The following is a 27827-nucleotide window of genomic DNA, read 5'->3' as shown; positions in this document are numbered from 1 at the left end:
ATCATGTAACCATTAAAAAAACGAGTCGAAAAGGAAAATGTATAGATTAAAAAGGAATAGAAGATAGAGGTAGTACTTCATAATTGACATGTCTAATTTAAAAAACACACCTACTAGGAAGTAGAAAAGTATTGTACTCTTAAGTGAGCACACTATACATAATTGTTTTCTATAAGTTCAATCATCATACATCTGGCATGGTACACCACCCGATACTATTTTTTGCACATTTAAAACTCTCCTTTTTAGTACATTTTAAACATTTAGATTATTTCAAATGACCAATGAGCAAAAAAATAGCCTTGGGTGTACCATGCTTACGGTACACCCGGGTGTATGATAAATTTTATAATTTCGTGTTCATAAATCAAAAGATAAGTTCCAACAAAAAGACCCAATTCACATCTTCAAAGAGCCAAGTACTTTTCGCATAGCTGTATTAAGTGCAGCCAGCATATATACAAAAGTAATTAGATAGTAATGACATACATAACCTGAAACCTACACAATTTTAATGTAATTCTTTATCTTCAATTCCTATGCAGCAGCCCCCTCTTAACAGGGGGGCAAGTAATCATTCTTTGATGAGACTATATTTTCAGTGTCATTGAACTCCCAAAAAACTAACTTCTTGTTGGTGGCATGTTAACTAAAATTGCTACAAAATACCTAGTGATGTATTCTACAAGCCCAGTCACCAACCTTGCAACAATCAGCTCCCTTCTCCCTCTTCCGGGTCACACAGAACAGCTCCCCTGACTTTAGCTCTGCGTATAAGAGACGTTGATTAAGATGATTAAAAAGCTCGGCAACATTAGATAAGCATAAACTAGTGATAACTCTAAATGACAGGCACAGCATACCTGCGGTATGCAGGTACAACACGATGAGCAACTTTAGCAGATTGGACTTCAGCAGCTGGCTGCTTATCTGGGGGGAAGAAAAGAGAGCAAGAAGTCATTTTTGTTATCAGAGTAATTACAACTTACATGGCTGAAGCAACAATTATAGTATCAAACTGCGTGATTGAGCCACTGTAAAATATGCCTGTCATTATGAATCAAGAGTAAGATTGTTTAGGGGCCAACTATTCACCATAAAGAGCATATTCAATATTCATAACAATTGCAGGTTCTCATCTATGATTAACAATCTCCTAAGATAAACGCAGGGAGCACCGGGCGATCTCGTGATAAGCCACAAAGAAATAAAGCGGATAAACTTTAGAGCAAACATTTGGTTCATGCACATAGGGAATTTTTAATAAACGAACTGGCGGCTAAGAATGTAAAAAGTACATTAACTACCAGATTGCAACTAGGAATGGGAAAGGTAAAGGCCATTGTAGCTAAACAAAAACCTCACCGCAGAGCTTGCTTTCTTCCTTTGAGAGGGAGGATATTGATTAGACAATACCAACGAATTGTGCCAAAAAAAAAAAGGGACTTTGTTAATTAAAAATATTAAGTCTCAAAGAGGGGGGGGGGGGAGAATAGGAGTATTCCTTCATATTCAAAGAATTGCTTTAGAAAAGAAAATAAATCACATAAGGTAGTGTTTGGGAATGAGCATTTCATTTGAAATGATTCATTTGTCATTTGTATTCTCAAATCATGGAATCAAAAATCAAATTCATTGTTTGGTAAACTTCAGAATTTCAAATTTAGGATTTCAAATCCATCTCCATTTTTTGGCTTACCATAAAATTTACAGAGAGGAGATCGAATAGTTAAAAGATAGAGATTCATTAATGGAGGAAAAGAAAGCTAAGAGATTCGTTAATGGAGGAGAGAAAGCAAAAGTTTATAATTGAGGAGAGAGAAAGTTAGGAATATGTTAAACACTTGAAGAGGAAAGTAGAAAATAGTTAGGGTTTAGAATTTGTAAATGACACCCTTGCACATGGAATTTCAGAATTCTTAAAATTGGCTATTATTATAAAGGTTGGAATTTAGTTGGAATTGGGCCAATTCCAATTCCAAATTCCTTGATTTCCCAAACATGTCATTTGGCCCAATTCCACATTTACAAATGAAATGCTCATTCCCAAACATAGGGGTTCTAAAGAAATGTTTTTCTAGGGGAGAGAAAAGAATCAAGATGAAATGGATAATTGGAAACTCAAGCAAAAGAAAATTATAACAAAAAATACACCGAGCAATAACTCCCAAGGAAATTTAAGAAGAATTCTGGACTTCAGACTCTACAAGAAGTGGTCCACAAGGACTCGGGAGTAATAACCACTAGAATAATGAATAAGAACTTAAGAAGACAATTAAAGGAGGTTCATCCATGCTGCAATGTGAAAGAAAATTTTGGGTAATGGAAACTACAAAACCTGAAGAATTCAGTGCTGCAGTGACAGATGAAGTGTCAGAGTTTAAAGGAGAAGTTATATTCCCAGTCTCTGATGTTCTTTGTAGCCTCTGGTTTTCCAACTGCACAACATCAAGCTTCCTCTTGACTGCTTGGTTTTTCTCCTAAGTGAGACATAAACTCAAAAGCTTAGTGGTCCAAGAAAAAAGAAAAGAAAATGAAAGACAGGATTGATAAAGATTATGAAGCCAATGAATGCAAATGGTAGATCATCCATATTTGATGAGGCAAGCAATTGGCATATAATCTGGATGAGAGGCAATAATTGTTGAAATAAAACAGTACAAGTGAAGGCAAGTTAGACGTTGTCACTGATATCCCCCGAAAAATAAAGTAGTATATGATATATGATTGCTTACTGTAACAACGACTAAAACCTTCAGGCAGCAGCATATAAATGCAGAAAACAATCTATGACCATTAATACAAATGAGTGCTATAAATTTACCAGGTCCAGACCCTAACATGAAGAAAAATACATCAGAAAATGTACTGTGATCTATGAGTTACAAGTACTAAACATACCTTTTCTGCAGATATCACTTGGGTTAATTGACAGCAGCGCTCTTGCTCTGGATAAACATTGAAACAAACTGCTCATTGACAATTGCACCATAGGGTAGGCATGCAGTTGACTCACGAGCATTAAGGGAAAATGTCAAGATTTTCATAGCATCATAATGCATACTTTTCCAGCAAAAGCAAAAAGGGGAGAACTTAGAGACAAATCTTTCGCTGACACACACACAAAGGACAGAACATGCCACCTTCACTCCCTATTTCTTAGTTCTTACTAACAATGAATAGGTAACATTTTAGTAAACATGCTCCAATCTGGGTTCTAGAAAGAGATAACTATCTCGTAAAGCGGAGGTAATGTTTCGTACGAAGCTATCTTCCAGCTGCCAAAAAGCCTCGAGAATGGCACTTAAGGCACTTTAGGGATTAAAGATGAAACTAGTAATTCCATGAACTGACAACCGTTTTACGCAAGAGACATTCCATCTCAAAAATCAATGTCGAAGAGAAATAGAAAGGAATAAACACTTTAGACAGAAACATAACCAATTTTCTCATAGATACTACACATTGTCGCCAAAACTATATCCTATTCTTCACTTCTTTTTCTTTTTTAGGGTCTTTATGTGTGTTTTAATCCTATATTGTCAAACAGACAAAAATAAAATTATCTCAGGGTCAGTTTGTAGTATTTCAACACCCAGCTACCCCAAGCACTGTATCCAACACAGCTTGAAAGTAAATGATTCTCAGTCAACTGTCAGTCAATCTGCACAGTACACACTACACATACTGGCCAATTGGCTTCTGTCAACTTTGTCAGGCATCGGTGTCCCCAAATGTCTATCCACTTGTTTCTTCTCTTCTCTTCTTTCCTGAGCACATTTCCAGCTGTGCTTGGATGTTGCAAGTTTCCGGAGCTAGCAATCTACTTCCCCTCAGTTTCATACAGAATTCTAGCCTCACAAGATTATATGAGGCCTGTATTCTGAACTCCATTAATAGTCAAACATTATTATGAACTTAATTTTTCGAGAAAATAGGCCAGACAAGAAAACAGGAACAATCATACAGCCAGTAACTCAAACTAAATCAAACAAAATATCAACTGATTCATAATACTAGAGATAATTCGATATAGATCTGAATGCACTATAAGCAGTCAAAACTCACATTACATTCTCATCTCACTATGTAGATGCTGGAATGACCAATATATCAGTGGCAGGAATGCTTAAGCTTATTCATGAAATCCAAAGGCATAATAAGAACTGCAATGATGATACTCACATTGACATCTATTCAATCAAATAAATACAAGTATGTCTTGTAAAAGAGAAGTAGAAATGACCTTTTCCGAAGGAAACTTGCAGGATATTGTATGCCCTAAAGAGCTCCAGTGACAAATTTGCCACAGCTTCACATGCAGCAGAAGGTCCAAGCTTAGTAAGTGGAATTGACATCAATGGCATCCCTTTTGCTTTCCGAGCAACCAATTTTGCAGATGTAGCACCTACTTTGACAGTGTATTAGATATTTGCAACTTACAATCAAAGTCAAAAGATGTAAACTGAATTATAACGATAAGGAAGATGAGACACATATCAGCCCATACGTAGATAAACAGCACCATAAGTCACAATGTCACATAGCAAGATAAATATGCCAGTTCTGATGAATAAATCAAGTTAGACAGAAACATTATTATGAAGTATGAGAAAATCATGGCAAAATGCCATTTAATAACAAAATCATCATTGCTTCATGCCTTCATAGTATAAGTTCAAATACCAAAAGAAAAATACATAACTTTTATGGTAAGGCACAAACTCGTCTAGCAAAAAAATACCATTCAAGAGAACACTTGAATAAACATGTACAATGGAGAATGTGGTGCCCCGTAAACAAAACAGATAGAAAAAGAAATGATGGGTGATATCACCAAAAACTTTGTACATCAACAGTCAGCAAAAATGTTTGTTATTTCAAAAAGGGGAAAAGGTACGAAGCAGCTATGAGCAACAACGTCCTCCATCGAACCAGCGAAGAAGACCATGGATTACCACTCGATTTAGGCTGCCAATCCATAACAAGCTTGACGTCTTTTGATTTCAAAGAAGCAATAACATAATTTATAAAGTCAGACCACGAACCACCAATGCCTATGCTATCCCTCTGCAGATAAATAAAACAAAGTTAACATAACACATATAAGATATAACGGCCAAAGACTTATAAATCGCAGTAAACATTACAGTATTCCATGTATAATCGCGCCAAATGTCTCAGAATCACTATTTGGAGGAACCAAAAACAGAAACTAGCAGATTCCTCTATGAATCCACCTCATACTTGCTACATACAAATAATACAATAAGCTTCTGTTTTCCTACCAAGACCAGGGTATGAAGGTACAGGTGAAGATCTAAGGATAAAATATGATATGACTAAATCTCCATGTTGTTGGTCTAAGTGTCCAAGTGAGATACCGAACTGAAGTGCTTTCGATCACAGACAAACCAACACGTACAATTCGAATAAATGATCAATTGGCAAATTACCCCCTTAAGTTAGTTCAATGGAAAATTAACCCCTAAATCTCTAGTTATATCCAATTCCACCCTTGACTGATTCACCAGGCCTTTGAGAAGAAACATGGGATGAAAGGAAGCAACTTGCTACTTCAAAAATGGTTAAAATAGTAACACATGAACAACAGTTACAACACACCCAATATATTACAGGTATCTGAAAATTTTAACCCCAGAAATGCCAAATTTCACATATAAAGTACAATAGCCATTTTCATAACACATTTGAAACCCAAATCATAATAAAAGATATGGTTTCAAAAGGGTTTTGCTTCCCCAAACAAAGAAATCATAACCACATAAATACAAAACTAGAAACAAAACCCAGAATTTAGCACAAGAGTTTAGGTTAAAATTGTTAGAAGAAACCAACAACAAAAACATAAATGATAAAGATAAAGAAGAAAAAATAGAAGAATACCATGTCATCGAGTTGGTGAACAGAACGAAGAGCCTCCCAAGTGTTGGAACGAAAATCAGTGACATGAAAAGCGAGATGAGAGAGGTCAGCTGCAAAAACCCTGAACAAAAATGGATTCAACGTTGAAATTACATCGCCATTTGAGGTTGCAGAAGAAGCTTCCAACTCTGCTTTTGCTTCCCCAAAAATGGGTTGAAATTCTTCCAAATCTAAACCCATTTTTAATTTTGATGGATCTCGTCCTCGAACCCGGGAGCTGGAGGAACTCTGCTATAAGAATTTTGAATTTTTACTCAAATGTTTTCGCTCCTCTGCTGGGCCTGCTGGCGCCTGGCGGAGGGATATAGATTACAAATGTATTATTTTTTTTTTTTAAAGAGGAAAGAAAAAAACTAGGGAGGATCCCAAGATATGGGCCACCCTAAGAGCATTTACAATGGGTGGGTGGGTTTTTGTTGGTCTTTGTAGTTTTTTCATTCTCTCTCCTTTCCTCCTTCTTACACCTCACATCCCACCAACTCATCTTTTTTTTTTCTCACAATGGCTAGACTAGTTCTACTTGGCTTTTCTAATTCCCTCTCTTACTTTTGGTATACTCCATCATATACTCCCTTTCTATTGAAAATGTTCTTATTCTTATATAGAGTAGATAATTTTTATTCATGTTTTAATTAGTGATATATTAATTAATTTATATATATTTTGAATAATTTCAAGTAGGAGAAAGTTATTAGAAAGAAAAGTAGGTTGTGAAAAAATATGATAAAATATATCAAATTTAGGCTCAATTTATAGATAATTTTTTTTATAGTTGTAATGTAATTTTTTTAAAAAAATTATAAGCTGATTTTATTTACTTTAAAACAAAAAAACAATCTTGTAAAAAAAAAACAGCAACAATAAAGCAATATTAATACATATGGCAACACCCCATTTGTTGTTATGCACAACATCCAAGACATGGTTGGTCTAAAATTCGAGACCAACCAACTCCAAGGGCCAATTGCTCCAATAGTAAAGTTAAGTAAAGCTAGCTTTACTTTTTGCTAGACCAACCAAAACCAACCCCATTGCTCATGCTCTAAAGCATCCTTGCGGATGATTACAGCGAAAGATAAATCAGGAACATCAAACCAGTAGGTCGTGGTAGACGTCGAATGACCACGATGAGCCATCCAGTTGGCTGCTGCATTAGCTTCCCTAAAACCATGACTAACTTGCACATCTTCAAACTGACCCAAATCTTTAGTTGTGTCGACTATAATAGAATGGATCATCCAAGGGATCTTCCAAATCTGTTTAATTGCATTAATAACTGCCAAATTGTCACCTTCCACCATAAGTTTGACAATCTCAAGAGACCTAGCCCCTCTAAGACCTTCCCGGAGACCCCTAGCCTCTGCTCTAAAATAGAAGCATCTTCATCTAAATTCCCAGCACCACACAACCTAACTAAACCTTCAGAATCGCGAATAACAAACCCAAAGGCCGCTTGTCCACTTGCCAGCTTTGACCCATCAAAATTTAGCTTAAAATAATCAGCCGAAGGAGGGGTCCAAACAACCTGATCCCTTATATTCCCCTCTCTTTTCTTCCTAGCAGGGAGCGAAATACTAGAATCCACTTTCGCCACCACCGAGCCTGAAACCGAAAGATTATGCACAAAAGCTTTGACCATAAGACTAACCTTTTGAGGGGAAGACGAATCCTGCCGAAAAATAACCCCATTTCGCGCATACCACACAAACCACCACCCAATAGCCAAGCACTCCACTTGAGACATCGAGAAGGAAGTTTTTAAGGATAGAAAATTTTTTTGAAAGGAAACACCATCCTCAATTATAGGCGAGGTAGGCCAATTCATCAACCCATGAAGTTCCGCAAAGACATCAATCATAAAAGGGCATTTAGAAAATAAATGCGCTACATCTTCCGAGTGGTGATTACAAAAAACACACTCCATCGGAAGGAAAACATGGCTTAACTCTAATCTTTTCTTAGTAGGGAGCCCATTATGACATAATTTCCAAAGGAAAAATTTAATCTTTGGGGGGATATTCAACTTCCAAATCCACCCAAACGGCGAAGGAGCAATCTGCTGACTACTAAAGCCTTGCAGCAGATCCACCCCAGACTTAACTGAATACTTACCATCAGGAGCAAGGCCCCACACCATTTTATCGTTACACACATTGCTCGGGAGAAAGTACATTGCTACAGAGTTAGAAATTTACAGGGGAACAAACTGCCTAAGCAACGAAACATTCCACTGTCCATCATGAGTAATAAAGTAGCTAACTTTTAAATCCTCCGACCCATTAGGGATATTACAACTTTCAGCCAAAGCATTCTTAAAAATCCAATTATCAAACCAAAAGGAAATACTCTCCCCATTCCCAACTATCAACCGCAAACCCTTCCTAAAGGCGCTGCGAAGATTCATAAGTCTTCTCCATTGCCAAGATACATTAGCTTTAGTTTTATATGTAAATAAATCTTCATTCTTTTGATATTTTCTTTGGACTAATTGAACCTAGAGATTATCCGGAGAGTCCAGAATCTTTCATAAAAGTTTAAATTGAAGAGCATTGTTAGTAATCTTCGCTTTTCGAAGACCGAAACCACCAAAATTTTTAGGACTACAAACCTTATCCCACCCAATCAAGTTTGGTGACTTAGCTTCAGAAGCTTTATTCCAAAAAAAATTGTGATAGCACTTATCAAGGGATGAAAGGATAGTGGGAGGCAAAGAGAAACTTTGCATTTGGTAATTAGCTTTCGTAGCTAAATTAGACTGAACTAATATTGTTCGCCCAGCTTGAGACAGAGAATTCGCTTTCCATTTAGTCAACTGGGACGACACTTTTTCTTGAAGATCAGAAAAAGTAGCATTAGTAACTTTTGAATCTATAATTGGGCACCCCAGATACTTACCCAATGAAAAAGATTTATCCATTTGCAGTATTTCAGCAAAATTTGCAGAAAAGCTCTCAGACACATTTTGAGTACACTGGAACGCCGACTTATGAAAATTTACTAATTGACCTGACATAGTGCAGTACTTATCTAGAACAGATTTGATAGTACGACAGCTATCCTCCGACGCTTTGGCAAAAATCATCGTATCATCAGCAAATGTTAAGAACGGAATTTTGACTCCCGAATGGCCTAAAGTGACACCTAAAGATTTAGTTCCAGTCAGGCTAGCATGCTGTAACTCCCTAGCCAATATTTCCGCACATAATATGAAAATATACGGCGATAAGGGATCTACTTGACGGATTCCTCTTTGCGGACTAAAAGTTTCACCCGGAATTCCATTAACTAAAACTGAGAAAGAGACCGTAGTAATACACTGTCTTAACCACTCTACCCACCGAGCACAAAATCCTAATTTACCTAGGGTAGTGAAAATATAATCCCATTCTAACCTATCATATGCTTTTTCCATATCCAGTTTAATGGCTAGCCACCCAGACACCCCTTTCTTATTCTTAATGGAGTGAAAAACTTCATGCGCTAGAAGCACATTATCTTGAATCAATCTCTCCGGGACAAAAGCCCCTTGAAGGGGATGAATAATTTTTCCCAGCACCACCTTCAACCTATTAGCTAGAATTTTTGCAAGGATCTTGTAAATAGTCGAGCACAAACTAATTGGCCTAAAATGATTAGGATTAGCAGGGTTATCGATTTTGGGAATCAAAGTAATAAAAGTATGATTAATTTCTTTTAGTATCTTTCCTGAATGAAAAAATGCTTTTATTGCTCTAAAAACCGAATTACCTACCAGGGACCAATATTTCTGAAAAAAGAAAGGTGGATAACCATCGGGGCCAGGAGCTTTATTAGGAGCTAAATCAAAGGTAGCTTCTTTAACCTCTTCATAGGTAACCTCTCTACATAAATAGACATTATCTTCATCGGAGATAATTTCAGTTAGAAGATCAAAATCCTTATTAATATCGAACGCACAACTATTATTAGAAGTGAAACGCTGTTTAAAAGCTGCAGTAAAACATTCTTCAATCCTTACCTGGTGAGAAACCACTAGCCCTTGAGGGTCTTGAATAGAATTAAGGAGATTCCTATTTTTCCTAATAGTAGCACATGAGTGATAATACTTAGTATTGGCATCACTCAATTTAATGTGATTTGACTTTGCCTTAACCTTCCAATGAATATCTTGAAAATGAAGTAACTTAGCCTGTTTCGCTAGAAACTTACTCTGAAGCGACATTAGGTGGGGACAATCCTCCTTTAAGCTTAACTCACTTTGAATGGTCTTCAACCTAGCTTCCACTATCCTAAGTTGCCTAAAAATATTACCAAATCTCGTAGTAGACCAACATTTTGCCCATTCTTTAAGAAGTTTACATTTCTTAGTAAGACAGTACATAAAAGATCCTTGAAAACGCGTACACCAGGTTTTCTTAACTAAACAGTCAAAATCTTTGCGAGTAGTCCAGAGTTTATTAAACTTAAATGGAGGCGCTTTTCTAGATTGCCTTACTTTTAAAGATAACGAAACTTGGCAATGGTCAGACGAAGAGAAATTATGGTTGAATAATTTGACATCTGGAAATAAACTTAACCAGTCAATGCTAACTACCCCTTTATCTAATCGTTCTAGAATGTTATTAGGTCCATGAACTTTTTTTCTCCATGTAAAATTACTACCTTCAAAAGGTAGTTCAACACATTCTATAGAGTCAAACAAAAGATTCATAAGTGTTAAACGAGAAAATTGAAAAGCAGATCCCCCTTGCTTATCCTCCCGTGAGCTAAGCTCATTAAAATCTCCCAGTAAGAGGAATGGACTATCCAGAGTCTTAATGTACTCAATTAAATCCTCCCAAAAAGCTTGCTTAAGCGCATAATTCGGGGGGGCATATAAAAAGATTGCCACAAAAGAGCAATCCATAGATAAGAGACTAATATTGCAAGCTAAAAACCTCTCATTTTTATGAAGCACTGAAAGAGTAAAGGGATTGGACGCATTATCTTTCCAGAACAACCAAATACCACCCGCCAACCCCAAAGAAGGAAGATAGTCAAAATGCTGAAAACCACAATATCTAACACATCCCTCCCCCGGGGGAATTTGAGCCTTTGTTTCACATAACATCATAATTTGAACTTTATTAGCTAAACTAAAATCTTTTACTTCTTCCATGGCAAGATGCCTTCTACACCCCCTAATATTCCAAAAACTAATATTCATTTAACGAATCCATCAAATCTACTCGAACCGAAACCTAAAGACACTAACTGATAATCAAATATGAATGAACTAACATACACTTTGCTCTTCAGATGAGAAAACCAACCCAGCTTGAACAACGACATACAAATCACTAGAAAGCTACGGGTGAGACAAGACAAGTCTCTTATTACAATAACAAAGATGAACAAATTAAAATAACAACTAAACAATTGGTCTCAAAATGAAACCAACAAACACACATCAAAGGCTTAAAACCACTTTTAACATTAAAACAAAGAGCTTTATAATCGACTACTTGGATTACAATAGAAAGATTACAAAAGCTTACAATCACTAATTGCCCGTTAACAAAGGGCCAAAACCAGCAACACATCTGGAGCAAAATATTAACTTGGATGCCATCACACCAACTAGCAGCGAGGGAAGTTACAAAATATGAGAAGCCTATCCTCCATCTCCTCAAGCACCTACCAAGACTTAGATAAAAGGTTTCCCATAGCATTATAAAGACAAAACTATTTACAAACCACAAAAACTTGATCAATTTTAATGCCTTCATAACATCAGACCCCCAATTGAACCAACAAGCCATCCTACCATAATTTATACACACTGACATCCCAAAAAATTGATTAACAGCTACCATAAAACATTTAGGCTTTAGATCTCTTCAGACCTGAAGAAGCCGAGTCATCCTCACTATTACCTTTCCTCCTCTTAACAACGCTAGAAAGAGAGGTGGGTTCCATAGGAGGATCCTGCTCAACACCCAAAGTACTGATAAGCCTAACAATAGAGCTAGCTGAATCAATAGAGTGGAAAGAGGATTTAGATTAACAGGAATATCATCACAGGCCCTATCTTCATCATGAAGAATCATAGTGTCATTCTCCACATCAGATTCAAACATAGAATAACCCCCAAACTGCTGCTCAGTTAAATGAACCAAAGGGCCAAACTGGTTACCTTGAAAAAACTCACCTGGATAAACAACCTGAAGTGGCATGGGAGACAGCTCAATATCAGCACCAGTGGGTGGAGCAAGTTCACAACCTACACCCTCACCTGTCTCCTTGGAGGAGAAGTCTACCAGAGCAGCTTGGAAAGCAACAGAGGAAGGTAATATAGGAGGGAAGGCCTCATTAACAGCATCATCATCAGAGTCAGACAAACTACCATACTGGGGAGCAGAAGCAAAGACAAGTGCCTTACCTTTCCCTTTACCATGAACAGGAGCATTAGCAGCATTAACCTTCTTTACAACAGGATCTTTAAACACAATACCCATATCCTTTTTCTTACCAAATTTAGAACCAAGATTATTAAAACCACCAGACTTCATAGGGACAGAAGATTTAGCATGCCTATACACTGACTTAGGTTTAGCTTGCACCACATTGGCTTCCACAGCCCTGGTAGCAAGGTGAGCTGACCTATTAGCCAGAGAAAGGATCTCAACTAAATGCTTTTGTTTAGGACTTTTCAGAAGGGACACAGTAATCTCTTTTTTGGGAGCATGTAACAGGGAGCAAACATCTATAGTATGATCTTCAATACCACAGAAGGAATAACCAGCACTAAAATCTTCATACCAAATCACATAGCCACATTTATGCCCACCAGCACGAATTAATTCAGCATATTCTAATAGAGGTTCAGTGATATCAACCCTAATACAAGCTCTAGCAAACCTTATTTTATTCCTTAACAAAGAGTTCGAATCCAACTTAACTAACACACCAACATTGTTAGCAGCAAATAAGTTAGCCAAAGATTCATAATTAAGTAACTCAGTTGGAAATCGAGGAATACGAACCCAAAGATCAACCCATTTGATCTCTTCAAGAAAAGGATCAAAATTAGGTCTCCAAGCCTGAAGCACAAAGAGATCCCCTTGGACATGCCAAGGTCTCTCAGCCCATACAATATCCACATCATTAGGGTTAGCAAATTTTAACAGAATCCAATGGTTACCCATTTCTAAAAAATCAATATCTCCCTTAACAAACTTCCACTCAGATTTAGTGCGAGAAATTATATTGCGAACATCTAGAGGTTCACCCAGCATCTTACCTATCAGACAAGACTTAGAAAGCTCCTTGATATCTTCCTGAACCTGAGCAAGTTCATCCACTACAACTGGCTCAGGATAGGCAGCATCAAATGGAGGATCAGGAGCATCATTATCAGCCAGACCAGCATTAGAACCATTTTTAAAGGACAAACTCTCATCAGGGGTTCTAAGAGACTCCTGAGACTGGGTCTCATTTGTCTGCAGAGTCCCTGATTCGAGCACAGCAGCTTTAAAATTCATAGCCAAAATAAGAAATAAAACTTGGGAAAGAATTAGAGAGAGCCAAAGAAAAGAAAGACTACAGTACCAGAATATAGGAAAGAGATGGAGAAGAGAAGTGGTTAAAAAACTCACCTTCTTAGGGTTTATATAGTAGTTAATACCGGAGCCAGCACAAGCACAAATCTGCTCAAATAACTGATTAATGTTACTTACCATCGCCATAAATGCTAGGTTGCCAGTATGGAGTGAATTTCTGAGAGATTGATGAACAGCACGCCAAAACTCGAAGAGAATTAAGAGGACCCCTACAATTGTAATGAATGACAACACCACAAAAGGCACCTTAAACTCACACACCACTCCACTTCTCTGCCAATTAATAAATGCACTGAAAACACTCACCCAATAGAAAGCCCCAATTCTCACAGGAAACCCTAGAAAGAGCCAAATCAGAATAAGAAAAGCAATTCCAGCCTGGCTATCATCATTAGAGGCTATAAACCATAGCTCTAATTGAGAATTAACCCTATGAACATAGGGTAGATATGAATTAACTCTATTAATCACTCTAACTTTCGTAGACCTAATCAACACTACTAGGCAATTTTGCCAACACGCCTCTCTCTTAGAACAATTGATTCGACAAGAGAAGGATTTACTTTGATAATTAACATTGGAAGTACAGAAGCAATCATTAAAGGGCGAAAATTGCAGAAACTTTCGCTGGAAAAGTAGGGTTTCGGAAGGAAACTGAAGGGGCTTTCTCTTTTTTTTTTCGCTCTTTTTCGCTTTCTCTTTCTCTCTCTAGCTTTCTCTCTCTTCATCTTTTTATAGATTACAAATGTATAACTATTACTTCCTCCTTTTATTGTTCCTGTATTTCTCATTGACAATTTCTAAATATTTTTTTTTGGGTAGAATGAAAGGGACTCATGGTTATTCCATTCACTGGTTACAATTTCTAAAAATATTTATATATATAATGTATGTATATTTAATATTTATATATATTATGTATATATATTTATTATTTATATATATAACATAATATATGTATGTGTCTTATTTTATGTAAGGGATATAATGAGCTTATTCAATTATGAGAAAACATTGTGAACCATTGAATCTAAATTGGAGGAAGAAATTAATACAATAATCGAACTAGACTGGACTGAATTCAGACTCAAGAAAAAATTATCAGACTAGACTGGACTCAAAAAATATTTGGATCGGACTTGGACTCAATTTCTGGAGTCCAAAAAACTTTAGGCTAGATTTGAATTTGGCAAAATCCAATCCAGTCCAATCCACTTACACCCCTAATTTTATGGACATGTGGTCTCATTTTCATTACTTTATTCGTTTCTTAATTTATTTATTTTTTTGAGGTGAAAAAGAAGTAGACCTGGCAAAGTTGGTCCTGATCCGAAAATCCGATCCGTGGTCCGATCTGGGTCCGAACCTTGGTCCGAATCCAAAATGGTCCGGTTCGGTCCGAATCCGGTCCGAAATAATCTTGATCCGAAACTCATCCGAAATCCGAATGATACGATATGATCTTGCCCGATCCGAAATCAACCCGATTCAAAGGTAACTCGATCTAAAGCAATAAGAAATTATTGGCTTCCATTAGGCTTTGATTCGAAGTACCCGAAATTAACCCGTTTCAAAAAAACGATTATCACAAGTACTCTTTAGCACAAGTTCTGACTATGCAAATTAGTTATGTATGCCTTTAGAAAGCACAAAGAGTGGCAGTTCCATATATACATAACAAAAGCTCATAGTCAAAGAAACCATGAGACCAGTTAAGGAGTAACAACTCCATACATAATAAAGGTGAGACAATCCATCATCCGACCCACAACCGTCCGATCCGAAAAGCATCCCAATCCGATCATGATGCGAAACCTAATCCGAATTTTGGCCCGATCCGAAATGGTCCGGTCCGGTCCGAACCCGGTCCGAACATAACTTGATCCGAAAATGGTCTGATCTGAATTGATCCGGTCCGAATCCGATTTGAATTGTCCGATTGCCAGGTCTAAAAAGAAGTGCATTAATCAAGGAACAAAGTATCCATAAGTACATAAGGTGTTACAACACTAGGACAATGACGCTCCCAACATTGCTCAACACCAAACGGAACAGCTCTAGCGAGGTTATGGGCATCAATATTTCCATCCCTTTTAACATTAGAAAATGAAATAGAAGAAAAGGCATTACACATAGAAAGAATGTCCTCAAGTATTGCATCCAAAGCTGAGAAGAAAATTGCTGCTTATGTTAATCTTTTCGTAGCTACTAGAGAGTCGGACTCAAAAATCACATCGCCATAACTATGAGCTTTGGCTAAACCGGTTGCCATATGAATGGTCTTACATTCTGCTACCTTGGGAGGCCAGTAGGCACGCACACGCCTAGTTGCAGCGAAGCACACCTTACCTTACGAGTTGCAGGCTATCACACCAAGTCTCACCCATCCTACATCGACCAAGTTTGCATCCATGTTCAATTTGATAGCGCCAGCAGGGGGAGCATACCATCGGGCTGGGCTCGGAGCTGAAGTGGGTCGCACTCCATCATAAATCCTCACAGCATATTGATTAAATTCATCAACTTGTCTCATAATTCTCTGGCACACAACAGTGGAAGGGTGCTTGTATTCTCAAAGACTTTCTTGTTTCTTTCGGCCCAAACATTCCAAAGGATATAACAGCCCTTTTGAACTACATTTGCATCCACCTCACTCCATCTGACGAGGGTATCACACATGGCTTCATTTTCCACCCCTTGCAATAACATGTAACTACCCAGCTCTTCCCACAACTTTAGAGACATCGGGCAGCGATAGAATAAATGTAGTTGTGTCTCATCCTCTCTAACACAGCAAAGGGAACATGCTTCTTCAGCGAGGTGGCGTCGCTTAAGCACATCCCGTCCCGGGAGTAAGCTTGTGCAAGCATGTCACATGAAGTGGCGTTCCTTAGGCGACACATTCAAGCTCAACAAATATATTCAACACTCTATGAAAATCATCCAGGTTCCCACCTTTACCCAACATATAAGCGATTTTCACCGAATAAATGTCATCCTTAGAGTACGCTCAAGTTAATTCGTCTTGTAAACATCTAGCACTTAAAGGGATCACCATAATACAATGTTGGTCTCGTTCATTGAAAAGTCTCTCAATAACTTTCATATTCCACTCCGTTCTTTCAACATTCATTAAATCCCCCACCACTTCTAGTCCCTCCACTCGAGCACTCTTGGTGAATCTACCTCCTTCGTCCCCCACCATGGTGCGCTTCATATGTCAATTTTCATGTCGTCTCCAACCCTCCAAATCAAACCTTCCAACACCAAACTCTTCGCACCCCAAATACTCCGCCACGAATAGCTATTCGAACATGCTAACCTCGCTTGACAAACATCACCATGAGGATAATACTTGGCACTCATTACCCGGCTCAAAAGTGACTTTTTGTAATGTAATAATTGCCAAACTTGTTTACCCAACAAAGCATCATTAAAAACCGCAAAGGTCCTTAAATCCCATACCCCCTATACACTTGGGTTTACACATTTTCTCCCAACTTAGCCAATGCATTTTCCGTCATCCCCTTTCCCTCCCCACCAAAATCGAGCCATAGCAGAGTGGATTTCTTGTATAACAGCAACATGAAGCTTGTAAACTCCCATCAGTTATGTAGGCAATGCTTGGATAACAGCCTTGATGAGAACCTCTTTCCCAGCTCTTGACAACAACTTTTCTTTCCAACCCCTCAACTTCTTCCACATTCTATCTAAAAGTTCCCGAAAAATCACTTTCTAGATCTCCCACAGATAGATGGAATACCAAGATACTTATGGTGTATGTCAACTTGCCTCATATGGAGAAGATTAATCAATTTTTCTTTTTTCTCAGAGCTTATACAACTACTAAAGGATACTTTCGACTTTTCATAATTAATTTTCTACCTAGATGATGCTTCATATTTGTTGAGAATATTAACTATTGTCAAGCATTCCTGTCGGGTAGCCTTGAAAAAGTGAAGACTGTCATCTGCAAAAAGAAGGTGAGAGATTTCTGGAACATTCCGGCTTACTTTAACACCATGAATTTCTTTCTTAGCCACCTTTTGTTAAATCATCTGAGAAAATACATCAGCAACCAAGATAAACAGGAACGGAGTTAAAGGATCACCCTGGCGCATCCTCTAGAGGGAGTCACATAATCACATACTCTTCCATTAATAATGAAGGAATACGAAACTGTTGAAACACATCTCATCACCAGATTAACCCATCTTCCATCAAAACTCATTGTCAGTAGGAGCTTCCTGAGAAAACCCCACTCCACTCTATCGTAGGCTTTACTCATGTCAAGTTTCATCCCAATCAAGCCTTTCCTGCTATTATTCCTCTTCTTCATTGTATGAAAGATCTACGTACAGAGCAATGAGAGAGTTATCCGAAATCATTCTTCCATGGACAAAAGCACTTTGATTCACAGTTACAATTGCAGGGAGAAATTTGTTTGAGCTTCAGAACAAGAGCTTTAGAAGCTATTTGTACAATACATTACATAAATTGATAGGCCTAAACTCAGAAACACCAATAGGAGATTTCACTTTTGGAATAAGAGCAATATTAGTACAATTAACATCTCCTGGGCAAGCAACGTTATGTAAAATATTGCGAATATAAGTACATACCTCATCTCCAAAGATATGCCAGAACCTCTGATAAAAAAATAGCATGCATCCCATCAGGCCCGGGAGCCTTACAAAGGGTGCATCTCACTCAATGCAACATCAATCTCCTCTTTTGTGTATGGGCGAATCAAAATCTCATTGTATTCTTGGGTCACAAAAGATCTCACATGCTTCAAAACTTCATGCAAATTATCTCCAGATGGCTCGGATGAGGTGAAAATCGTGTCAAAGTATCGATCCACCTCCCTCTCGATGTTCTCTTCCTCCGTTTGCCACACGCCATCTCTATCCTTGACGCCATGAATATAGTTCCTCTTTTTCCTCTGAGACGCCTTATGATGGAAATAGGCAGTGTTTCTGTCCCCATCCTTTACTTCCGCAACTCTCGAACGCAGGTACCAGGAAGCCTCATTTTTAGCATGTAAAACATCAAGCTCACTCTCCAAAGCACACAAAGTTCACAATTCTCCCTCGAAGTCGGACCACTCTGTGCCTCATGAAGCTTTTTCTCAACTCGAGCAATTTGCTTTTTAAATTCCCGAAGCTCTTCTTACTCCACCCTTGCAAATCTCCCGCCACCGCACCCAATCTCTTAGTAATGTGCTCACCTTCCGTTTTACCCCAAGCATTCTTCACTACCTCTTCACGAGTCTCATTTAACAACCACCCAGTCTCAAATCCAAAAAGCCACGATTACCCCTCACTCGTTCCCTCGCTACTAGCACTTTCTTTTAACACTACCGCAACATGATCCGAGTTGTATCTTACCGAATGCTCGATGAAAGCCTCGGGGAACAACTACAACCAACCACGAGATATTATAAATCGATCAAGTCTCTTTCTAATTCTCGTCTCCGGACTTCGAGCCCTCTCCCAAGTATACCACTGCCCCCACAAACCGCAGCTCACCCAACCTACAACTCGCCATCACATCACGAAAACACTCCGATCCATAGCCCTCCTATCTCTGTTCGAGCCCCCCTCCTTCTCATCGTAACTCAAAATTTCATTAAAATCACCACCCAAAACAATCGGCCCATGATACTCCTCACAAAGCTTATTAATCAACGTCCATGTTTTTTGTTTATTTTCCTCCTCCGGCCATCCGTAGATCCCCACAAATCTCCAAGTTTTATCACCCCTACTAACAACATCGCCACAAATATGATTCTAGAAAAACGAAACCAAAGTGAAAGAAATAGTCTCGTCCTTCCAAAAAAATGCAAATACCTCCCCACACTCGACACACCATAAGCATTGGAAAACCCCAAACTCTCCTCTTTTTACTCCACAATATTTTTTGTAACCTTTGTTTTTGACACAAAAAATATGCCGGGGGTATACGACTCATAAAGTCTCCTCATTTGGCAAACTGTCCAAGGGTTACCCATTCCCTGATAGTTCCAACATAATATTTTCATAACTCCTGGCGGGGTTGGTTAGTCCCAAACTCCGCCTCGACAATGTCATTACCACTGCCAGTAACAGAATGCACACTCAACTTTTGTTTTTTAGCACCTAAGTCTGCTTGTTCAATCTCATCATTAATCATCATATTATCCACCAATTTCCCTTTTTCACCAGTCATAAGTCCATTCGAAATATTACAAGGGTGTAATAGTAAAGAATTGTCATCATGTGGCACAACATATTTTTTATTCTTTTACTTTTAAACTTAGTAGCATTGCTACTATCTCCAGCAACAACTAAAAAAAAATTTGTGGTTCACCTGAGTTTTGAGGGGCCGTCGAAAAATTCTGACACATTACTTACGTTCAAACTACGAGCTGTCTTCTTGATCGTCGGCACTTGGGCCTGCTAAACTATTTTCGTATGCTCAGCCACCATGGCAGGAGGAATTAGAGACTTTACAACCTCCACTTGATTCCCATAAAAATCAATGCCTTCTAGCCCCACGTTGATATTACTTTGTTTCCTCTTCTAGCCTTTGTCTCCTTTTACGTGGCGAAGCTCGAAGCCATGCACCCCATTGTTTCTCTTCCTCTCTTCCATCATCTGTAGACTTCAAGCAATCTCGTTCAATGTGGCCTATAACTCCACAAGTAAAGTAAAATGTCGGCAGACGTTCGTACTTTATTTCAACCAAAGTTGTGGTGCCATTCTTCATAGTTATGCATTGCGCTCTCCTAAGGGATTGAGTGACATCTACTAGTATTTTTAAGTGAGCCGATTTATCCCACATAATACCATCAAAGTCCAAGTTAAGAACTTCCGTTATACATCCTCCTATCATGCGAATATGGTTCTCGGATCGGTTTCGCATTGGTAAGTTGTAAAGGTGAACCCTGAAGGGGCAACTCTTCATCGCAATATTTGAAGGTTGAATGTCTTCGTCAATTTCTTGGAGCATAACCAGGCTCTGGTCGAATGTCCAAGGCCTTCCAACCAAAACTTTGTCTCGATCTCGTTTACACGCAAAGTGTACCACAAATAGATCATTCTCAATTTTACGAAAAATCGCACCTTTTGAAATTGCCCATATTTGATTTAGGGTTCTTTTTAGCGCCTTAAAATTGTATGAACGAACAGTCAAGATCTTAACCACCAATGATGCGGCAAGGTCGTGCTTATTTTCATCAAGATCGTCACCCTCAAAAACAATCGTTCGATCTTCCTCAACAGTAATACGAAGATTAGAAACCTTAAAGGCAATATCATCAGCCATTACGACTGACGAGAATCCCAAATAGAGATCACAAGGCTCAGAAATTCGAGTGGAAAGAATGGAGACCCATGACTGTGGAAACCAAACTTAACGCAGCGCTAGAAAGGAGACTCAAAATCTCGAAAGTTATATATTCGTTTCTTAATTTATATGCCGAGCCATTAGGTAATAAGTAATAAATTTAGTACTCACTTTGATTGCTAAAAAGGTTTTAGTACTCACTTCGATGCTAAAAAGATTTTAGTACTCATTTTGTTCTTTAAAAAACTACTCAAGCACATAGTCACACTAGCTCACTATGGGGTATGGATAGGGGTGCTTATCGAGTGAGCCGAGCCCAAATAGCACTGGGCTCGGCTCAAGCTCGTTTAACTTTTCAGGGGCTCGCCTCGGCTCGTGAGCTCGCGGAGTTTGGGGGAGCCGAGCTCGGCTCGAGTTCGTGATTAGAATTTGCGACTCGAGCTCAGCTCTTGAGCTCATTTAGGCTCGTTTATAATTTGTTTTCTTTTTAATTGTTTTTACCTTTTCTTTTTATCTTTCTTCTATTATATACCGTAGTTAATATCTTAAAAGAAATACTTAATATAATTTTTAATATATATAAATAATTTTTTAATATATAAACAATTTTTTAATATATAAACAATTTTTTAATATAAATATTTTTAATATAAAATATTTTTTTAATTATAAAATATTTTTTTAGTATAAAATAATAATCGAGCTGTTCACGAGCTTTACTAGCCGAGTTTTGCCTAGCTCGGCTCGACTTGTTTAAGTCTTGAGCCGAGACCGAGCTCGAGCCGAGCTTTGACCGAGCTTGTCAGGCTCATTATCACCCTTAGGTATGGACACTACTATGATGCAATAGAGTACAAAAAGTTTTGGGTTTGCATTTAAAAATATTTTTTACTAAAATTTAATTAGAATTTCGAGTCAATCACGTCAAGTTCAACCTGACCCTAACAAAAAGCTTTCTGGTTGACATTATTTCAGGTTGGGCCGAATTGTCGAAAACTATTATTTAAAACCCAAGAAAATTGAGCCGGAGAATTGTTAAACATCACCCTAAAATTACTTAAAATCGCCCCAAATTTATTTTTATAGACCATTTTAGCCTTTTCTCTTTTCCACCACCCACCACCACCACCTACCTCCCCATTGCCCTTTCACCTTCTCCTCTTTTTCACACCACCCACCACCACCTACCTTCCCACTGCCATTCCCTCTCCTCTTTTCCACACCACCCACCACCCCCACCTGCGACCTCTCCTCTTTTCCAGATCCTCCACCACCATCACCTACCTCCCTCCACCTCACTCCACCACGCACAAAACCTTCTGATTTTTTTTGTAAAACAGCGAACGTCCGGCCAAGACGCTCGTTCCATGGTAAGAACGTCTGACCAGGTGGTTCTGGCCATTGGGCGAACGTCCTGGCCGAACATTCACTGTTCTAAAAAAAATTCATAAGGTTTTGCATAGAGGTTTGCAGTGGTGATGGTTGTGTGCGACAAAGGAAGTGGAGGTGAGGGTGGTGGAGCGAGGTGGGTGGTGGTACGCATATGGTGTTGAAGGAGAGAGAGAGGTAATTTCAATGGAGGGGAGGGTGGTGGAGTGAGGTAAGTGGGTGGTGGTGGCAGCCAACAGGAGGTGAGTGGTGGTGGTGGTGGTGATTTAATAATAAAAAAGAGAAAAGTTATTGATGTAATTTCAAATATTTTGGGGCCAATTTTAAGTACCAGTGGGGTGATATATAGAAGTTCAGTTTCGGAGTCATTTTTGAAAAGGATGTAAACATATTATTCCTTCAAAGAAATATAGAAGCATAATGTGACGCATTCACTTTCACATTCATTTACACATGCAGTATCCTGTATAATATGACAAGTAACATCTTCATAATGTAACAATTACTCATCTTAATCCCTTAAAAAAAAACTACTCATCCTAAACGATACTTCATATTGCAAAAAGTCACCCCTCAACAATATACTAGTAAACCCCATATATTCAGATCAGTAAACCTTACATCACCTTTTCAAATGGTAGTGTGAATTGTGAAAGCTTCACCCCTAATAAAATGCTCAAGTAATTCAGATTTGAACAATCAGACCGTGTCTGTCATTGTTACATTGGTTACAAGATGCAAAAACCCAGACAACTAACACAGGGTATAATAATTTTATTCTCAAACGATTAAGGCAAGTCTGAAAGCTGATTGCACTTCAAAATTTGGAACAGCTTAATTCGCTGTTGCCTCAAAAGTTAGCCGGAATTTCAGACTAAAGTAATCACAATACACACACTCCAGTAGTTGAAGGCTAAGGGAGTCTACAAAATTGACTCAATCTTCAGTAATCACCATTCAACTAATAATCATCTGCTTCAAGTACTCAGCTTGGTCAGGGAAGTATTCCAGTAGTTCATCTTTCGTCACCCAAACATAATCATCACATCCACCAATGTTAAACTTGTTCGTTGCAATTACTTGTGATTTAAAGAAGAATCTCTGCGAAGAACAAAACAAAAAAACTCAAGGATAAGTTATCTTGTTTCTGCGTTTCAATAGACGGGATCCTGTCTAAATTCTCTAGGAAATGGATCGTCCAAGTCCTTTATCAACGGTTAAGATTGCACGAACACAGAATGTAGGTTTTTTTTGGGGGGGGGGGGGGGGATTTATCTTTGTCTCAAATTTGTGTCACAATTTAAAGATATAAAATTAGAAAAAGGAATGGATATTATCCTAATTTATGTTTCAGGGCTTGAACGTACAACAGATTCAAATGTATCTGTGCAGCAGATAGAGACATACCTTTAATGGATCTGCTTTTTCAGCTGTCTGTACAGCCATATGGCCCATGGGTGCATTTCCGACGAAATATGTGTGTGAAAGGTCACCCAGAACAGATTGTAGAGCAGACTCCGCACACTGCAATGAGCAGTAAATTATGAGAAAAATAACCTAAAGACACAAGATGGGGACCCCTTTCTGAGATTAATACCTTTCGCAGCGTCTCTTCATCCTCGTAAACCTTTTCTGGAAAATGCCATACAGCCTTCCCGTCAGGAGAGCCATAAGAAGTTCCATGAAGGAGAAGAAATAGCCTCCGATCAAGTGCTCTTTGCAATGACCTTAAAGGAACATAGGAACGGGTTTAATGCTTACTCGGATAAAGATCTTATTTGAAGCTCTTCTAAACTCTTAACTAAATTGCACATGGAATATGACTAATAGAAAATTTGAACAGGAGCAAGGAGCAAAGATGTTTGGGCTTGGCAAATAAAAACTAATATCAGAATCTGAGATCACGGCGGACAATAAATGGCAATGATAGCATAATTAAATTCAAGCACATTTGCACATTTAACGTCATTCTAGCCCAAACACCCATTGTCTATCTATTCTTTGCAGTATAGCTGAAAAATAAATGAACAAATTTCACCCTGGAACTGATTAACCGCAGTATGTGTGTGACAATTCTTACAACATATCGAAGACCAAATCAGAGTGTTATATATCATAATTTACGAGTTGACTGAACTACCTAATTTAGGTGATCTGGAATCACAAACGATGACTGCAGGATATACTTAAATTGCTTGAGTCAAAGTCAAAGTGTCAAACATGCAACACAACATCGACATCACCCCAAAACTTCTAAATATGCTCCCTTTAGACTATAAGATTCCAATATCATAGAGGTCAACAGAGAAAAAACCACTTTAAGATGATGACTCATGGTCTCCCTAAATTGGTGATGTACACCTGAATGGGTAATTCTTTCATACAAAAGAGTAAAATGGTTTTTGTTCAAACTTGCCTTCCAAAAGAGAGCGTCTTGGGTGTAACATATTACGCCATAACTTATTGTGTGACATACATAATGACATAGACTCCAACAAGAATGATAGGGACTATACAAATTATGACATGAATGTCATGTCATTTTGTCAATTATTCATGTCATTTGTGTGTTTTTTTTTTACAAAAGAGGCGGTGGTTTATGGGTTGTTAAGTATAAATTATGGTATAACAATTACACCCAAGAATTTGTGCTTTGGAAATATGAGGAATCATGGTTAATTTAGTTGGATTTTATACATCAAAAGCAGCACGTCCCTAAAGTCTCCAAAGAGGCTCTTGCAAGATGGGTGGGGATAGGTTTTATGTGGCCTAACCCCTTCAATATCAACGAAGCTATATTCTACCCTTGATCGATGACATTTGTTTCGCCAAACTATCCAGTTGGATCTTATGAATCAGAAAACTAGTGATACGAAAATGCCAATGCAAAAGAAAACACATTCTTATACCTTTTGTCATTTGTTTTGTCAGCTTCAGTGATCCGCGAAGCTGGTTTATAATCAATTTGATAGTCACCCTTCCCCCTGCCAGAAAATGCAAACAGAGGATGAACACTAGATATACTAACGGATATACACAAGAAAACAGCTTACTGATGATGCATATGGTATAAGTGGCACCTAGCCTTTCTCTAGTAACCAGCTACAGTTTCAGACAATAAATTTGCTTAGATTAGGTCATAGACAGTTTTAACAAGCTACAATAATATGCTTCTAAAACTATGTATAGAATTTAGCAAAGAACTACATAAGAAAATGGTAAACTACTTCAATCTGATCTCTTCTGGATATAATTCACTTCCATGATTTTCCCAACAATACTAGAACATCAAGACAGGATAAAACCAGTCTAAAAACAATAACAATTTTATGAGAAATCTCTTATACTATCAGGAGTGAAAAGTAAATATCAAGATAAGGCTTGCACAGTTGCACTGGCAGGTGCTTCTATAACAACTTCCATCAGGGGATCAGAGTAACATCATGGCTGATAAAGATTAACATAGTGATAGACATATTTGGATTTTCTTTAGAACAATTTTATGTAGCATACAACAAATATTAGGTTCCACCAAATCTGTCAGCTTTGATGTAATGAAGGAAGGAACTTATAGACTCGCTGTATCAACATCATACACATAATATTTTTCCACATCCCCAAAATGCTACAACTAATTTCCTGATGATCCTACGAGACACACATCCATTCTCAGGACATTCAGATGAGCAGGACATCAGACAAATATCATAAATCTAGAAGATTACCGGGATTCGTATTTCTTATAGAACTCATCAGGATATATACGTTGATATTGCTGCTTCCATCGAAATCTACACATAGTCAAACAAGAAAGAATCGCCAAAAGGGGTAGAACATTAATTATCTTAACTGGACGCAGAAGAAGCTGCTAATACACAGTATATGCAAATAATATCACATTAATTAGCATAATTTCCTGAAACACCTTGCAACAATAAACACATCTGGCACTTGGCAGGAAATCAAATTCACTAATTCACAGACGAGAAACGTGAAGATACAAATCCTTTGATCACGCATAAGTGAACTCATTCTGGAATAAGTTAGAGAGGGTACTAAAAAGGGGAGCTGCAGATTCTTGCTTATTTAACAAAACAACGCATGTTTGGGTCCGAATCAAAGTGTCAAATGTCCATACCCATGTGTTGTTGTTGAGTATCTGACAAGGATACCTGAAGCTAAAATGAAGAGCCCAAGTACAATTGACACATGTCAAGGAGCGAAATGAAAGGTGTCCTAGGAAATCACCATACCAATTTCAGCTGTTAAGCAACTCAAAGTCCTACATACCAGTGTTTGAACTAATAGTTGTTCCTATCTTTCAATAGTTCAGACTCACTCGAGGAGTATAGCATGAACCCATACATGCTTCAAGCAAGTAAACAGACTAGAAAAATCCTCTTTAGCAGAATAATAGATAAACAAACTTACAACAGCTAAAACATATCTTTGTATAGTGGCTGTATCCTACTTTAGTATTTCCTCTCCCAAAACCGTTCATTACTAATAGTATTCATTTGAGCTTAAACAGTCAAATGTTCAACCATAAACCAGCTCCAAGACGCCATATCTTTCAACTCTTCGAATATGGACTGTGTCACATAATATTTCCATAATCACCTTGATTTTCTATAATGTACCCCCAAAAAATCACAAATCAGAGCTCCAATTTTGTTCTTACACATCAATTCTACATCATATATCAGATCAGTAATTCATCATAATCATTATTGAACCGCCGCAATCAAGTTACAGTTTTTGTATTCACAACTCATTTGATCCTTGACTGACGAAAACATAGAAACAATAAAAACAACATTTTCACTTCAAATATTAAAAAATTAAAAATAGAAAGTAGGGGAAATTAGGGCTTACGAGAATTCCTGAAAAGCGTAAACGAGAGGGTCGATTTTGGGGATGACAACAGGAAGCCTCTCAAAGAGTACTGAAGCGACTATCTTATCACTGCTGCTGCTACTACTACTGAAGCTTCGAAGTGAGCGCATCAATGGCAACGTACATTTTCTCTGCATCTTTTTTCGTCTTGATTGTACTGATTTACCAGATAAACCCTAAAAACGTTAAACCTCCTCTACAAATGGTGTCGGACAGTAGGTGGAAGAGGAAAGATTGAATATCGGAAAAATTGATTTTACTACCTTTGTCTCGTAATATAGTGTTCACATGGGATGTGCTATATACACCAAAAAAAAAAAAAAAAAAAAAAAAAAAATAGGTGGCTAAATACAGGAAAACATATTAAAAGACTAACCTATACTTATGAGGGTCATCTATGATAAAGAACCCCATTTCCATAATTGCAACTCGAAAAATATAAAATATGTCTTACGCGGTAAAGGAAAAAGTGTTTATGGTAAATGAAATTATTTTCTCAAATTTGCTATGGGGTGAATAATAATTGTGCAATTATATTATTAAAAAAAATTAAATTAACCATGTTTAAGTTAGACATAATTTTAGATGTTGTATTTAGCCTTTTTTTTTTTTGCTGTATATAACACTTATGTTATTATTTTACATCATTTCAATGAACATTTATTGCTTTTTTATTTTTATTTAAAG

At 37.8% G+C, this 27827-nt stretch overlaps 3 protein-coding genes across 7 annotated transcripts; all 3 read right to left on the bottom strand.

Annotated features, from left to right (window-relative positions):
• Nucleotides 1-335: 335 nt before the first annotated feature.
• On the bottom strand, nucleotides 336-6255 carry LOC104894556 (uncharacterized). 5 transcript variants are annotated; one of them, XM_048643136.2, is made up of 7 exons: nucleotides 5908-6237; nucleotides 4959-5070; nucleotides 4247-4411; nucleotides 2902-2969; nucleotides 2339-2480; nucleotides 864-930; nucleotides 336-767 (listed from the first exon to the last, which is right to left on the bottom strand). In XM_048643136.2, the coding sequence occupies exons 1-7, from the start codon at nucleotides 6124-6126 to the stop codon at nucleotides 713-715; spliced, it is 828 nt and encodes a 275-aa protein (XP_048499093.1). In that variant the 5' UTR covers nucleotides 6127-6237; the 3' UTR covers nucleotides 336-712. The 5 variants fall into 5 exon arrangements, with proteins under 5 accessions (XP_048499093.1, XP_048499099.1, XP_048499096.1 ...); XM_048643142.2 differs by having other exon boundaries at nucleotides 2902-2948; nucleotides 5908-6235; XM_048643139.2 differs by having other exon boundaries at nucleotides 4247-4408; nucleotides 5908-6235.
• A 13817-nt stretch (nucleotides 6256-20072) lies between these two features.
• LOC104894942 (uncharacterized) lies at nucleotides 20073-20834 on the bottom strand. The gene has a single exon (XM_010681325.1). It carries the CDS (start codon nucleotides 20832-20834, stop codon nucleotides 20073-20075), a length of 762 nt encoding a protein of 253 aa, XP_010679627.1.
• Nucleotides 20835-22800: 1966 nt separating this feature from the next.
• LOC104894572 (uncharacterized) lies at nucleotides 22801-27419 on the bottom strand. The gene is made up of 6 exons (XM_010680837.4): nucleotides 27120-27419; nucleotides 25970-26035; nucleotides 25154-25228; nucleotides 23842-23971; nucleotides 23652-23768; nucleotides 22801-23345 (listed from the first exon to the last, which is right to left on the bottom strand). Exons 1-6 carry the CDS (start codon nucleotides 27275-27277, stop codon nucleotides 23202-23204), a joined length of 690 nt encoding a protein of 229 aa, XP_010679139.1. The 5' UTR covers nucleotides 27278-27419; the 3' UTR covers nucleotides 22801-23201.
• Between the last annotated feature and the right edge of the window lie 408 nt (nucleotides 27420-27827).

This window comes from Beta vulgaris, chromosome 1, assembly GCF_026745355.1.
Source record: "Beta vulgaris subsp. vulgaris cultivar EL10 chromosome 1, EL10.2, whole genome shotgun sequence".
NCBI classification, from domain to species: Eukaryota; Viridiplantae; Streptophyta; class Magnoliopsida; order Caryophyllales; family Amaranthaceae; genus Beta; species Beta vulgaris.
Note: the sequence above shows the minus strand (reverse complement) of the source record. Positions and strands in the feature narration are given on the sequence as shown.

Coding starts and splice junctions, on each gene's coding strand:
- LOC104894942 (XM_010681325.1), bottom strand. CDS start 20,834: ATGGCTGATGATATTGCCTTTAAGGTTTCTAATCTTCGTATTACTGTT.
- LOC104894556 (XM_048643136.2), bottom strand. CDS start 6,126: ATGGGTTTAGATTTGGAAGAATTTCAACCCATTTTTGGGGAAGCAAAA. Junction 5,071..5,907: donor TTCACCAACTCGATGACATG/GTATTCTTCTAT, acceptor ATTTATCTGCAG/AGGGATAGCATAGGCATTGG. Junction 4,412..4,958: donor TTGGCAGCCTAAATCGAGTG/GTAATCCATGGT, acceptor ACACTGTCAAAG/TAGGTGCTACATCTGCAAAA.
- LOC104894572 (XM_010680837.4), bottom strand. CDS start 27,277: ATGCAGAGAAAATGTACGTTGCCATTGATGCGCTCACTTCGAAGCTTC. Junction 25,229..25,969: donor TATAAGAAATACGAATCCCG/GTAATCTTCTAG, acceptor ATTTTCTGGCAG/GGGGAAGGGTGACTATCAAA. Junction 23,769..23,841: donor ATGAAGAGACGCTGCGAAAG/GTATTAATCTCA, acceptor TGCTCATTGCAG/TGTGCGGAGTCTGCTCTACA.